We start from the raw sequence: 16,416 nt of genomic DNA, 5'->3' as shown, positions 1-16,416 counted from the left end.
CAGCCACACCTTGTAAGTCACTAAAATTGGCAGACATTTTTATCATTAAGCAAGTAATTCAGTTGATGAAATGACTAAAACTATTTCATGTGTAAAAACACAAAAAACTATGTATGACTAAAATTAACAAAAATTCATTAAAAAAATGAAATTATAGCCTTTGGATTTACCTGTTGTGAGCAATGATTATTAAATCTTGTATGTAATAAGCGTGCTAAATTGGTATTATTTGGTCCACGAATCGTATACATAACAGCTGGTAAATTAAGATGTGCAGCATAACTTAACTCTTGAAGAAATGTTTGCTCACTTTGTTTTCTGTAAGTCTCATTATCTGAATCACAATCTAAGTATGGTGATACTTTGCCGATAACCAACTGCCAATCTAAAACGTGAATAAATTATGTTCAATTATAATACCTTACATTATGTTCTGTTTGATATGTAATAAAGTTCCTTTATAAATGTTTTTACAAGATTCATCTAATTTTATCGTATAAAATCATAATCTGATTTTCACTATTATATTACTATATAAATTGTTGCTTAATAAAACTACACAAAATTAGAGACAATTATTTACAGCCTAACAAAATATAAATCTAACTAATTTTCATTTGACTGATCTTACATTTATCTCTAATAAACCCAGACATCATAATTTTTTAAAATAAGTAAATTGTCACGATTTAATAAAAAAACATTAAATTAATTTCTGAGTTGCTTTAATTTTATTTTTAAACTTGATAATGCAATGCTTTACTTACTACACTGTGTGATGATTCTGAATATGCAAGAGGCATTATAGGCTTAAATCACTTTATTTTAGCAATATACAATGACTGTTCTGTAAATAATCGAACAATTTAAATTATGCGCCAACGAAGATATTTACTGACGTGTAGTTGGCAGCATTGTGTTCTGCATAAACTCCTATGTAACCACATGTTCTTGGATTATTGATATCTCGTTACTTTCTGCGCTACTGTTATTTGAGTACAATGTGTTTAAGTTTTAGTAGGGATTTCTGTAATGTGTGATTTTTGGGAGTAACGATACAACATAAAATTTTGGGGAAAACTTTCGCAGAAACTTTACAACTTTTGAGATAAGCTTACAGAAATGATGCTCTGGGTTATATGCAATGTTACAAGTGGTTATCATGATTTAAAAGTGGTTGTCAGTCAATTGAAAATGATACTAGACCAGGAAGACATCCACGTTAAGAAAATTAACGATCTCGTGTGTGCAAATTGTTGATTGACTTTGAGAGAACTTGCAGAAAAGGTTAGCATCTCAATTGAATCGTGCTATGACATTTTGACTGAAAAATTGAGCATGCATCGAGCTGCAGCAAAGTTTGTTCTTCATTTGATGACCAAACAGCAGAAAGAACATCTTTTGGATGTTTGTAGGCAACTCCTTGAACAAGCTGATGTTTATGGTTTTTCAACTGGTCGTGGTTCAACTCATGTTAATAGAATAAATGTATTTACTATACTTCAGAATAATATTTTATTTACTGGATAAAATAAGTTTGTTTGGAATTTATTTTTTATTGATTCATGCAAAGGAATTTAATGGGAGATAAAAGCTGGGTGTATGACTATGATGTTGAGATAAAGTTCAATCATCACAATGGACTGGCAAAAGATCTCCATGGCCCAAGAAAGCATGTCAGTCTCGATCCAATGTCAAAGTGATGCTCTCTGTTTTTTTTATTTTAATGGAATTTGTGCATTTAGAATTCTTGCAAGGTGAATCAGTGAACCATGTGTACTCTCAAGGCATTTTACAACAGTTACATGAAAAAATTTGCAAAAAGAAACCAAAGTTGTAGTGAGACAATTCATGGTTCCTTTACCACAATAATGGTTAACTCAGCTTGTCAATTCGTGAGTTTTTTGCCAAAAATCAGATGACTGTCCTCCCTCAGCCTATTTTATCAACATACTTTAATTTTTAATAAAAATTCTTCTTAAAATAGAAAGTATCATAGCATTAACTGAGAGAATAATATAGATTAATTAAATTCCAACTGAACTAAACATAAGTGAAGCCAAAAGTCAGATATGTTCAAAATTGATACTAACCACCTAATTAACATTATATAGGATTAACTAGGATCGTAGCAATTACAAGGGCACAGATTGCTTCAGCAATTAACACCATACTTCTACTGCCTAACTAAAACATTTTTAAAGCTTAATAATAAATTTCAGAAAAGGCAATCACTCACCGTAACTGATAAGAATGATGTCAGATCGAGTGAACGGGCCATAAGCATCTTTACACTTGCCACCCAATAATTCTCGTTTAAATAAAGGATGGGCTATTGGCATACAACAGCAATCAAATCTTAAAAGAAAAATCAACAACAGATTATTAATATATGTACATCACCCTGGAATGCTATCTACAGTTTTCACAATGTAGCTAACTACTACATTCTATTCCAAATAATAAAGTGAAACTCACCTAAGGAAGTGAGTGCAAGGAACTAAACAAGAGGGAACCTGAAATTAAGGAATTCAGGTTCCCTTTCTTTTTCATCTACCTAATAGCATAGAAAGGCAGACAAATATCAGCCCATCAATAAACAGTAAATATAAAGCCTAACAGATAAGTATAAACAGTATACTTATCTCAAAGAATGTAGACAATGTAAGCCACAGAATTTCTTAGGGTGAAATCTAGCTAGAACCGTCTCAATAATAATACCAATATGACTTTTAGAATATAGAATCAAAGGGAACTGTCCCACAATGAGCAACAATACTAAATTCACTCTCCATTGGGAACCACCTTAAAACATACCAAAAATAATCAATGAACTCCAAAGATCAACATATGAATCCGTTCATTTATTATGATTAACCATCAATCAGTAGAAATCCTGCACCAAAGGACACAGGTCTAGGCTCTGCGATGCACAGAGGGTTTAGACTATCTGACATATGAATTGTAACTTCACCTGCTGATCTCAATTAATATTACACAATAAATCAACTTGAATAATTAAAAGGACTAATAATGGGGAATCTCTATCTTGAATGATAAACTTACAAGTAACTATCTAATTTCTTCTCCAAAATTTTGTCCAAGGTTAACGGATGAGGAACAGTATTTGACACTGCCATCTACTTTTCCTGTAAAAATAAATTGACATCACTCATAAAACATTTACTATGATCAAATTTTAATTGATTTGGATCTTCATAATGTTACCAAGTAAGAAAAAGACCTGACATTAAAATAGTGCATCATGAAAACAAAGTGTCTAGCATTGTTTTCCTTCTTAAAATCATGAATACTCATAAAGGCTGTACTAACTTTAAAGCAATTTACAGCCATCTCTTCACACATCTTACAAGGCTTGTTCTTCCTTGTACTATGTACTGAACGGTTTCCTTTTCTCAATTATGATCAGCTGGTCTAGAAACACACTGAACCCATATTTCCTAGCAATGTTCTCAAAAAGGTTGATCGATACACTCCTTGTAAGCTTGCTCAAAGAAATATATTTAGATCATTTTAGATGTCATCATTCCTCAAATGCTATCCTGTAGTACAGGCCTTCATGAAGTAAAGAACTGCATCCTCTGCAGCATGTACTTGTTTTTTTTCTTTCATTCATTCAATCTATCCAAACCTCACTATCACATGTTACTAGAAGAACAGCCAATGCTTATACAATCTCACTTTAATCAGGAGAGAGCTCCTAACAGTTCCACACATACTTCTTAACTTTATTCTTGAATCTATATCAAATTCACAGCTGATAGCAGAATCTAAATATCTAAAATCTAATTAGTTTGATAAGCTCATTCCTTAAAACTATAATAGATCTTATTGTTTCTATATCCCAACAGTCCATAAGTTTGGTTTTATTTATAAAAATCTACAGTCACCATAATGCCAAGTATCAAAAACCAAAGCATTTTTAAAATAGGGATTAACTAGCATTTTTCATAAGAACATTATTGATTTTGTACATTAAGGCTTGATGATATATAAACAAACCTTTAGTCCTAATATAATATATAATATATTAAAAAATTACATAGTGATATGATAGATATAATAAATATATAATTGTAATGGACTTAATTTAAAAACTTCACCAACATACATGGGTCACTTAAAACATACTATTCTTGTTGCGTAATTTGTTTAAAGAACTGGAAACAATTTAATTTGAACTATCATTACTTAAAAATTGTAATTTCAGCAACTAAATGTTTATATCAGTTTTCTATTAAAAATCATGCGACTGAAAGTTGTACGTATTAAATGTTTTGAACATTTTCTGAAATCTTTTATAATAATTTTTCCACTTTGTTTGAATTATTCTAAGCTCAAATCTGCTCAATTTTAGTTCATTAAGGATCATAAGTCAATAAAGTTTCTAGACTAGAGAAATTTGCTCAATAAAAACAAATTTACTAAAGCTTTATAGAACATGTATTCATAAAAATATTTTCATCACTTTAAAAGAAAATTTAAGCACAAATATGCATAAGTGAATCCAAAAATCATTACAGAAACCAGGTATGCTAAAGAAGTCAAGATAAAATTAATAATAGGAGGAGAATCAAATACTGTGAAGACTAGCTCTGTTGACAAGAAACTACCCTATTTACGAACATGTACACATTGTCACTTTTAAAGTAATCACCTTGCACAGCAATACAGCTTTCTTGTCATTTCTGCAATGTGTCCTGGAAGTTCACTTCTTGAAGCATGACAAGTACCTTCTGCGATTAGTGCTGGATTTCTGCAATGGTGTCAAAATGGTGCTCTTTAAACTGGACTTTCAACTGCAGGAAGAGGGAAAAGTCCAAAGGAGGCGAATCAGGAGAGTATGGCGCATGTAGAGGTGAGATCATATTGTCTTGCAGGACATTCATCTGTGAGGAGAGAATGGCAACAGGGTACATTACTGTCATAGAGCATCCATTGTTTTGCGTGCCACAGCTCTGGTCGCTTTTGCCTAATGTCCACTCTCAGCTACATTAAAACCTGGCAGTAGAACTCACTATTGACAGTCTGATCGTAGTAGATGAATTCTCTACGCACAATGCTACAAATGTCAAAAAAGATGATGAGGATGCACTTATTTGAACAGTGAGCCAGCCTCACCTTTTTCATTCATGGAGATGATGGACTCTTTCACTAAGACTGTTGCTTCATCAGTCATACTCATACACCCAAGTTTCATCACTGATAATGTTCCTTGTTTTACATTACATATGGCATGCTGACTGAGTTCTTGGCAGAATTCAACATGATGATCCTTCTACTCCTGGGTCAGCAACCTGGTGCAAGTTCAAATCATATGTCGGGATCGACTGGACTGTTCTGTATGACACATTGATAATGGAAGCAATGTTGTGGATTGTTCTCCAATGATCCTCATATATAAGTTACTGAATAGTTTTGACATTTTCTGGTGTTGAACTTGTTGAAGGTCTTCCTGATCTTTCAGTTATATTCTTCTGCTCCTGAAGCACATGTGTCACTCAAAATACCTCGTACAATTCATGGCAGTATCGCCAAAAAACTTGCTGCACCATGTGAAAAGATTTCTCGGTGACAGATTTACTGAGTTTCACACAAAGTTTCATGTTCACTCTTTGTTCAAGCTTGCTGTTCATGTTGGAACTGTAAAGGTGGTAATACATTTGGTCACAATAGGCATGCACACAGTACAATGTCACTTGGCACACTTGACATAAACCTGTAACTGTGCATGTGACCTTGTGATGCCAGCTGTTGGTGGATTACAGAACTAGTCGCAAAACATTTTGATACTGCACTGTACAAAAAGGTACAATCATACAGAAAATGATACCCAGTTCATAATTAGAAAGAATAAAATTTTAAAATAAAACTTTTTATTTTACTATTACGTACTTTGGGGTCAATCCATTTGAAGTGTCCCAAAAAAAACAACATAAGCTGGTTGTCTGACCAATTAAAAAAAAATTGAAACTTACCCACTTGTTTCCTACATGTCTCAGGACATTAAAAACGTTATTTTTTAATTTTAAATTTTCTAATTAAGCAGTTTACCTGTGGCGGCTATTTTTACTATGGTGCACACACCTATTTTTGTGGTTGTAAGGGTTTACGAAAAAAATCATAACTAAAAACCTATTGGTCCTGGAAGGATGAAACAAACACAATTTAATCATATTTTCTCATGATAAAAGATTGGTCCAGTGGTTTATTTACCTATCTCTCTTCCTTCTATGATAAAATTATCAATAAAGTTGAACATGAATAAAAAGATATATATATGTAAGTAGTTTTACCATAAATAATATTAATGGTGATATTCTTACCCCTGAATTTTTGAAAACCAATTTTTTTTTTTAAATTCAAATTTTGGCTTCAAATAACTCTGATGGGCTAGTGATAATAATCCCAAATTTGCACAACTTACAGTGTTTTTGTAGGTGTTTATGGCAAATAAAAAAGTTCTTCTGTATTGTACTAATAAAAAAGTTATAATCTCTCAAAAATCATGAAAAACCTGTTCATGTGAAACTGCAGTGTTCATGTTATAACAAGCGCTTGAAGTCATTTCCAGTCGTCAGGAAAATTCATGTTGCAACAGGCTCATTTATGCTTGTTGCATCATTTAGCTTTGCAGTTACAAACTGGTCAGTCTGACATTAGTCAATGACCTGGTGACATCTTTACAGAGCGTCTCAAATTTCATCCTATGTTTGGAAGTGTTTATTAAATAAATAAGTTTTACCTAATATTATATTTGAAAATTTTAAAATCAGTTAAATTTTTACATTATTTAATAGGTAATTATAAGACTTTCACTTTTGAATGTATTAAACAACCTCAGCTGAAGTAAGTTTGTTATCCTTTACCATAAACATTTTTTTTCTGTCTAAACAGAGGCAATGTCTTCACATTTGAAAACGAGAGCCTTTGTTGTTTAACAAATTGCAGGTAGGGATCTCCAGGTATATAACTCAAACCTGAACTCTCCAGTCTATTACCTTCGCATTTCACATAGAGTGAAAAAAAAAACTATTTGGAAGTTCAATCATTAAATTCAATACCCCCTATCCATGGTACATATTTATCCCAGGCTAAAGTGACCAGTTAAGCATATAAGAGAGTAAGAACTGGATAGGGTGACCACACACACACAACTTTGTCTCGAAATTTCAACCTTCTAAATTTAGAAAACTCAGTACTTCCAGTCCCCATCCTGATAAAAAAATAAAGAGAAAAGTAATAGATCAGGTTTTTGAGGCACAAATGACAGCAAAAATAAAAGGGTGGACAGAATTCAACATTTATAATTAAGATGTAATAGAAGGTCTGGGTGAAACTATAAAAGGAAGTAAATATGTGATAGCCAGAGACACCCCCTGGTGAATGAAAAATGAAGAGTACAATATGGCACTATGTGAAGGGACAAATAACTTAAGCAAATATGTAGTAATAATTTACATGTGTTTAGTAAGTCATGAAGTTAAAAAAAAAACGCATGACATTTTATCTAATTAATTTAAATTTAAATGTGCATTGGATGATGCACTAAAAATTTGCACACAAATCAAAAAAGATTTTATCAAATTAACAACATATTATTAATTAATGTAATTTCTGTTTGAAGTATATAGATTTTTTTTAATCTGAATAAACAGCTAGTGTTTAGTTTTTACTTAATAATAAATAACAATAAAGCTTGTCTTATGAATAATTGTAGTTTTTAAGTTAAAATATAATTTATACTTACCCATATGTGACAGTTGCTGCATCTAGACAACCTTTAAGATCACTCACTGAATTGTATTCTATACCTACAGGGTATGGACGTTCATCATTTACTGCCATTTGTTAAACGTTATGAATATACAATCACTTTCTGCAATAAATAAGAATAATGATTATTAATTTTGGAATACTGAATTTTTTTTTATATTTAAAATTTTACGGTATATACATTAAAAACGTATATATGATAATTTTACATAAAATGTTTAATTAACATTTACTCAAAAGTAAAAATTATTTCCTTTAAAAGCTGGAAAGACTATTGAAATAATTTTCAATATTTTCTGACAAGTGCTGGACAACTGAAAATTAACTTACCACTAGCAAGTATAAAGTTTCTAACAATCCATTAGTGGAAAAATGTTTGCTAATGAATAGAGACCAGATTAAATGCATTTGCATATGCAATTGCACATTAAGTCCATTCTCACCGGTTACTGCATATTTTCCTTAAAATCTAGTGATGCATATTTTCGCTATATTTACAATATTTTGCGGTAGGGTACCTAGTTAATAAATTAAATCTTAAGTTGTAGCCAGCCAAACCTATTAGCTGCATGGTTCTTAGAGTGTACTTAGCAGCCATATGTTTATTGTTTTGGTAGGATAATATTATTATGAGGCCAAGTAAAACACAGACTCACACGAGACAAGGACAGATGATACTGTTCTGTGTCGCACATGACTACTGCAGCACTTCTCCTACTAGGCAGTTAAATTACGCATTTTATTGTTGACGTATTTATTGCATCAGTTGTTTCTATAAAGTTTAAAGTGTACCATGCCTCCTGAAAAAAAAGTGTCTCTTCGTGGATAGCCGACTATCCAGGAACATTTATATACGATGGAAATGTTTTATACTGTTGAGTTTGCGAGAAAAATATTTAGTACACAAAAAAGTTTCAAACAGACCAGCATGTCAAGACAAGTTTTCATATCGCAGGACTGCAAGAGAATGGCCCGTCATATCGCAGGACTGCAAGAGAATGGCCCATGACAACAACTTGTAACATCGGCAAGTAGTAGTGATTTCACTTCTAAAGGTAAACAAAAAAAACCACTTTAGCATGGATTTATGTGAAGTGCAGCTTACAAGTAATATTCCTCTTCACAAACTTGCAAATCCTACCTTCAAAGATTTTCGGCGAAAATATTGCTTGAATCAAAATATACCAGATGAATCAACACAGCGTAAGAATTACATACCAACAATTTACCTGCATGTTCTGGAACAAATACGCAATAAACTCACGAACAGCATTATTTGGATCTCAGCTAACAAAACTACTGACACTTGTGTCCATTACACTGTAAAATTTAATTGTCTATGCATTAAAACTAGAGCCCTCCCTATTTGATGGCCTGCAAACACCTTGAAAAGATAAATCATTCTATGATCGCCAGTTTGTGAATGAGGGTGTTAAAAAAATATTTCCTGAATCTTCTGAATATTAACACTTTCAGATGAAAGAGTTAATATTTCTTTCAGACGCTGCTGCCTGTATGATCAAGGCAGCCAAAATTTACCAAGTATTTTATCTGAATTTGATTCATGTGACGAGCTTTGCTCACCAAGTACAGCTGAAGAAGTACGATCCATGTATGGGAATGTAAATAAACTGGTTTCATCAACAAAGAAAGTGTTTCTTAAGGGACCTGCTCGCAATAAGGCCTATAAAGAAAAACTGCCAAATCTGTCTTTACCTCCAGAACCAGTTGTGACTCGATGGGGAATGTGGATTGAAGTTGTGCTGTTTTACAATGAACATTTCGACGCCATCAAAGGTGTAGTAAACGACTTTGATAGTGCAGAGGCTATGGCAGTTTGTCAGTTCAAGGAAGCATTTGACGATTCTAGTATAAAAAAAACGTAGTTGTGATTAGCACTCATTTTCCCCACGTATCTGCGAGTATTAACTCAAGGTTTGGTGTTGAATGAATCTATTCAGTTAATCAATAAAATCTGCCAAATGAACTTCACATCGCCAGAGGTATTCCTGTGTAATCTTAAAGAAAAATTTGAAAACATATTGAACAATTACCCAGGCTTTGAACTTTTGTGTCAAATTTTTATTAATGGGACTGGTGAACTTTTGCCAGAAACAATAAATGCTTATTAGCACTTATTGTTAGCATTTAAATTCAAATACTGCCCAGTTACCTCAGTGGATGTGGACCACTGAGGTCCACTTATAAAAATATTTTGAGTGATCGAAGACACAATCTTAATACCAAACTTTTGTAACAGTACCACATTTTTACGTTTACAAAAGTAATAAAATGTTAAATAATTGTTAATTATCGAATTTATCGATATGTTATTCGACTACTTACTTACTAATTGTATGGTAATTTTGAAATAAAAAAAAACTAAAAATTACTATTTTTTTATTATTTAAAGTTGCATATTTTAAGCATTTTTCATGCATATTTCAAGCTTTTTATGTTGCATATAATCCCATCACTATTAACAAGCAAATAGCCTGAATTATTAAGTTAACATTTATTTTCTTATTAATAACAAACAACTGGAAAATTTAAATTATACCAAACTGATTACTAGATACCAGGGTTACAATAATAACAGAATATTTTATTAAACAAATAATAAAAATTAATTCAAATAGAATACAAAATAATACATTACAAAAAATAAAAGACAGATTTCTGATTTTCATAAGAAATCAATGATTTTTTAATAAACATAAGTTACGAGAAAAATGAATATATTACTTATTAATAATAAACAATTTCTATTAATTTACTGTGAATCACATTTATATGTATTTTACAAAGGCAGTAATCTATTCAAGCAAATAATAGAAAAATATTCCATTTGGTATGAAATCTGTAAAACCTAGGCAAAGAAAATTGTGGAACAACCTAGGATGATAATAAACATTTATGTTGCTTACTATAGTGGGTTCAAAAAGTAACTACAAAACCTATATAAACATTATTAAATGTTGGGGGATTGTATTTTGTTTGCTGCAAGGAATGTTTTTGGCAATGGTAGGTAACTCTGCATTGTATGCAATTTTCTTTTGCAAGCTGGTCAGGCTGATAACCTTGAGATGAGAAGGTATCTGGTTTTTTGTGTTCATCACTTTAAAACACTAAGAATGTGGCTTTCAGTATATACACAGAATGGTGTTAACTTTAGGGCAGCAAATATTTCTTGTTAAACACTCTGAGAGCACAGTAATTACTCAAAGACAGTGAAAGAAGTTTCCCAGGTACATCTGTTCCTAATCATCAACATACTGTAAGAGCGCTAACAGACACATTTAGGGAGACTGAATTGGCAAAGGACAATAAGTCAAAAAAAAACTGTCAAGACATATCAGGTACTATGCAATGTACTCCAAACAACTCCATGCAAAAGTTGGCCAACAAAAAACATGTGTTACAATTACATACAAGGCAGTTTGTAAAAAGCTCAGTCTCATCCCAAATAAAGTGAAAACGATTCAAATGTTATTCGCCACCGACTGTGGAAAGCAAATTCAACGATATGAAGGGTTTCAAGAATTTCTAGTGGACAATTCTGACTATATTTTAGACTACGTTTTCTGTACAGATTTCCATTAATCAGAATATGTTAGCACATAAAACTTACGTGTAGAGTCTGCAACAACCCACATGCTGTACATGAATTTCCTCTACATGACCAAAAGATTGGGGTCTGGATTACAATATTCAGGAGAAGAATACTTGGTCCAATATTCTTTAACAATAGATTCAACTCAATATTATGAAATCATTCACTAGTTCATGGGAGAGCTAACCAAGGACGAAATTAAGAATTCTTGATTTCAACAAGATGGTGTGACCTTGCATAGAGCCAAGCTGTCCGTGAAGTTACTCAAAGATGTGATTTATGATTTCAAGAAGAATATTCCACCTGAACTTGTAAGGGTCTTTGAGAATAAGAAGAAACACGTGCAGAAATATCTGGATATTCACAGGGGAACACTTCCAACAACTAATGTATGGTAAGTCAACGTTGCATATTGTACTAGTGCGTTTAGGTGCACTTTTAAAAGGCATTATATATAATGCACACTTCAAGTTCATTTAATGCCAAGTGAAATAAGTAATGGTCTATGCTTAAAAAATTTGTAATAAAAATTTTGTAACCAAATTGTTCATTACAAAAATTTGTAATCATTAATTTCTATGACAAGAATTGTTAGTAAATCAAATAACATTATTCAAGAAGTGGATTTCTTTCAGTTAAGTATAACTGATTCTAAAAATTCAAATTAAAGAAGCAATCTGTACAGGATAAACAAATACCATGTAATCATATTAAGGACTAATAAAAGGTTTACACAATACTTCACAAGAAAAAGTACAGCTTCATGCAATGTTATGATTTTGTCATATTATGATACAATTAATTCTTTGTAGGAAAAACAAAACTAGACACAATTTTATAAAGAAAAAAGAGGTAATAATTACTTTTGTAATACTTTTCTGCCAGTTTTTCTTTTGTTCAAGTTATTCAAGTTAATGCTAAACAACATTTCAATAATATATAATAGGGGTAAATTATTTTCTTCACTAGTAGATGGTTATTGTTACTGATATTTATTATGTAAATTACAGACATACTTTTGATTACATCAAATTAATTAAAGCTACTTAATTCATACTATAATATGAATTAGAGTACTTAATTCACAAAATCTTAAAACTTTCTTGTTTAAGACTAAGCATCATATGCAAGATGAGATAAAACTTACAAAGTATAAGAAATTCTCTTAGAGCACCTTTTTTTTTTTTAATCAATATATTATAGGCTTGATTACAGGTAGTCCCCAATTACATTTATGTACTCAGAAAGAAAAAACTAAGAGTTTGGAAATGTGGTTATATTGAAGAATGCCAAGAACAGAGTGGACAGATAGAATCAGTAAGAGAAGTTATTAAAGTGAATATAAGAGAGAAAGGTAATTGTAACAAAAACAAACTTTATTTATTTTTTATTGTATTTTTCAGGCCAAGTACTTTTGATAGAACCATCAATTTTTAACATTCTAGTATAATATAAAAATCGATGACAAAAAAATTATAATGTGATATGTATACAAGGCAGAAAAGTAAAACGGTTTGGAATACATTATCAGAGGTAAATGGCCTTAAGAATTGTTGCCATAGGTAAAACTATGAAGAAACGTGGGTTATTTTACAGCCATGAGTGAAGGTGAACTGTTCAAAAGAGGAGGCTCAAAACTGGAGTTGCAGACAACAGTTTATTGCTGTTTGCTCTAAGGCTGATTGAGCTATTTCAATGAAACACTCAAGCCATTGAAAATTCACAATGAAAAACTTTATATTAGGCTATATTTAGGATAACAGGATGAATATTCATCTAAATTAGCGAATTAATTCATCAACAAGCTTGGTTGGAAAGTACATCCTAATGGCAACAGTAATTGAGTAATTGTAGGTAACAATTACAATTATTCAAACTTTGTTAATTTCCAACTTGCTACGCTGCCCTTGATAAAATATTTTCAATATTTTAATAAAAAGATTCTGATATTATAATATTTTCTGATTTACACCTCTATGAAATACCCCAAGCAAATAACAATATTAATGAAATGATTATTTATCATGACATATTTGTACTATCACCGTTTTACTTATAAATACATATAATGAAAAAATAAATAAATCGAACTAATCATGCAATGTTAATTAAGCAAAGAAAATGACATGTTATCCACAGGTAGAATAATTTTAAAAAGAATCCTTCTCCCACTGACATCACACATCCGATACTGCAGTTGGAAATAAAACTACAATTTTATGCGTTTCCGTTGTTCAGTCATATTATTTCCTTTACTGGGGCAAGCAAGTACGCCGGAATTAGCTGGTTTGTACTACTTACATAAGTTATAATGCTAAACTGGAAATAAAGATTCCAGACGTAATTCGAATTACTAATTTTCAAAGCCTAAAAATTAAAACAAAGGAAAATATAACACGTTTGTACACCCCGCCTATAATTCAAAACTACAACTAGAAACATCTTAACCTATTCTTGTTACAACATTTCAAGACAATTACGGGAAATAGTTATTTTGATATTACATATCTGTAAATTATTACAGCTAGAGAGCATCTTTAATAAACTTGACAGCAAAAAAGAAATAAACGTACTAACCACAATATTACTACTTTCTTTCACGCAACACAAACAACGCTATCCAAACACACAGAGGAAATTGATAGTAATTGGTTTTCTTGAAAATCACTGATACCAACATAAATTAACTAAAAGAGCAGTAGTTTTAATACTTGCTGAAACAAATATAAATACTCCAATTATATATATATATGTGTAGACGAACTTTTAATTGGGTACGTTTTCATGATTTAATGTTTCTAAATAATTCATGGCCAATAATCGATACTTGACGACTCATTGAGATAAATATCTTGTCTTTTAACACAAAATAAATTTTGAAAGAGTGAAATAAAATGTATGTAACTTAAAACACATAATTATGGACATTCTTTCCATTTTTAAACTAAAGAATTAAAGCTCAATTTGAAACGCGAGAAAATTTTTATACGTGGTCCGTAATACTGATGAGACCCAGTAAGAAAAATCATTTATATACTGTTTTATTCTTTACACAGAACTTATTAAACGGACTCTTTCTTCTTGGGTTTTCTGCATACACTTCTAACCGCTCCCAATATCACACTAATTTTGGGTATCTTTTTTTTGCCGTTTAGCCTCCGGGAATTACAGTTAGGTATTACTTCAGCGTTTGAATGAGGACGATATGTATGAGTGTAAATGATGTGAAATTGAATTGCCTTTACTAGGAATTGAACTCTCGACTTCAAAATCAGCTGATTTGCGAAGACGCGTTAACCACTAGACAAACTTGGTGGGTTAATTTTGGGTATCTATTCGCAGATATCGTCACACTCACATCATCCTACATTCAGCATCCTAATAATGTCTCTGCCACAAATGGAACAAACATATAAAATAATATATTGGCATATCAATGTTACTGTGTTGTCATATCAAGGCAGCATCAACTATTTAAATTTTCATAAATAATGTACAAAAAATAAACATTACAGTTGTATATGACACAAGTTAATTTTGTAGACCTTGCTCGTATGTACTTATGAATGCACGTAAGACGTTATACTTCTTTGGCGTGGATAAAAAAACAATTTTTTTACGCATTAAACAAATTTGAAGTGAATCAAACGATTGAAAGAAGTCATTAAATGCCATGAATAAAAGTTTGAATAAATAACACTTAAATTAAATAATATTTATTTATACAGTTTAAAAAATATTGAAGTATTCGTTGTCATGTAAAACAAAGTCCATGGAATATATTTCGATTAGTTTAGTTTCATCAATTATTCGGATGACGATTGAATAGGCACGAGGGTTATTAGCGGCTTATAATGTGAAAAATATGATACAAATAGTTTTATTTTATAATAGTGCATTTTGTAAAAAATTTTGTTTTTGGTAAATTTAAAATTATTTATGCAAAATCAAGAATTTATCTGATGTGTGCTATTTTCTGCTATTAAAAAATTATATAAAAAAAAATATTAAAGTTATTGTGTCAAACTTAAAAAACAGGGTTTATTACCCAATTTATTGGTTTTCACCACTGATTTCTCAAAAAAATATTGCAGATACGGTATCTGGGAACTATTTTATTCAATTTTTCAGGTCACAAATCAACATAAATCACTAATTATGCCCCTTAATTAATGTCATAAAAATGTCAGTACGACCTTATTTCATCAGGGTAGCTGATATCCGAGCAAAATCTTTCACTAACCGTAACTCACAAATGATGCATTTTACGAAATGTTTTATACGAACCTTTTCCATTATTTTCATGAGTGGAATAGGCTATGAATGTCCTGGGAGAACTAGGTGATACACTCTGTATATATTGGCCTAAGTTAAAAATTTTGTTGCTACAAACTTTCCAAAACTACCAGATCAATTTCATAGAAATTTATATATGCTCTAGCAGTGTATCTGAAGTTATATTGACTGTTTAGTGTTTATTTTTCAAAAACGTTTGCAGTGAGTCACAGTGGATGAATGAGTTGAAACTTGATGCTTGTGTGTAGGGTTTACTCATCGGGTTGGTCTAGTGGTTACAGTTGTTATTGCAGATCAGCTGATTTCGAAGTTGATAGTTCTAAGGTTTAAATCCTAGTAAACAGTTATTTTTATATGGATTTGAATACTAGATCATGGATATCTGTGTTCTTTGGTGGTTGAGTTTCAATTAACCACACAACTCAGGAATGGTCGACCTGAGACTGTACAGTCTTCACTTCATTTACATATCATCCTAATTCATCCTCTGAAGTAATACCTTATGGTGGTTCCGGAAGCTAAACAGAAAAAGAGAGAGGGTCTAATGATTAATCGAACATATGTAGTTCGTTGTATTCAGAAAATCAGTGGGTTTATGATTGCAAAATAGTGATATCGTTGGAAACGCATACTCTTTCAAATTTGCCCCCCCAAAATTTGTTCTACATTTTTTTTAACGATATGACAAATTGTTCTATGCTTGCTAATCT

At 31.4% G+C, this 16,416-nt stretch overlaps 1 protein-coding gene across 1 annotated transcript in view; it reads right to left on the bottom strand.

The window, feature by feature from the left end:
- csul (protein arginine N-methyltransferase 5) overlaps window positions 1–14,061 on the bottom strand; it is a 49,666-nt gene extending 35,605 nt beyond the window's left edge. The window contains exons 1-4 of the mRNA XM_075372564.1: window positions 13,988–14,061; window positions 7,772–7,900; window positions 2,240–2,358; window positions 171–385 (exon numbers count right to left, since the gene is read on the bottom strand). Coding sequence (XP_075228679.1) covers window positions 171–385; window positions 2,240–2,358; window positions 7,772–7,869 — 432 coding nt within the window. The 5' untranslated portion in view covers window positions 7,870–7,900; window positions 13,988–14,061. The remainder of the gene's footprint in view (window positions 1–170; window positions 386–2,239; window positions 2,359–7,771; window positions 7,901–13,987) is intronic.
- Between the last annotated feature and the right edge of the window lie 2,355 nt (window positions 14,062–16,416).

Source organism: Lycorma delicatula, chromosome 8 (assembly GCF_047948215.1).
Source record: "Lycorma delicatula isolate Av1 chromosome 8, ASM4794821v1, whole genome shotgun sequence".
Taxonomy (NCBI): Eukaryota; Metazoa; Arthropoda; class Insecta; order Hemiptera; family Fulgoridae; genus Lycorma; species Lycorma delicatula.
This window is presented reverse-complemented; position numbering and strand designations above follow the sequence as displayed.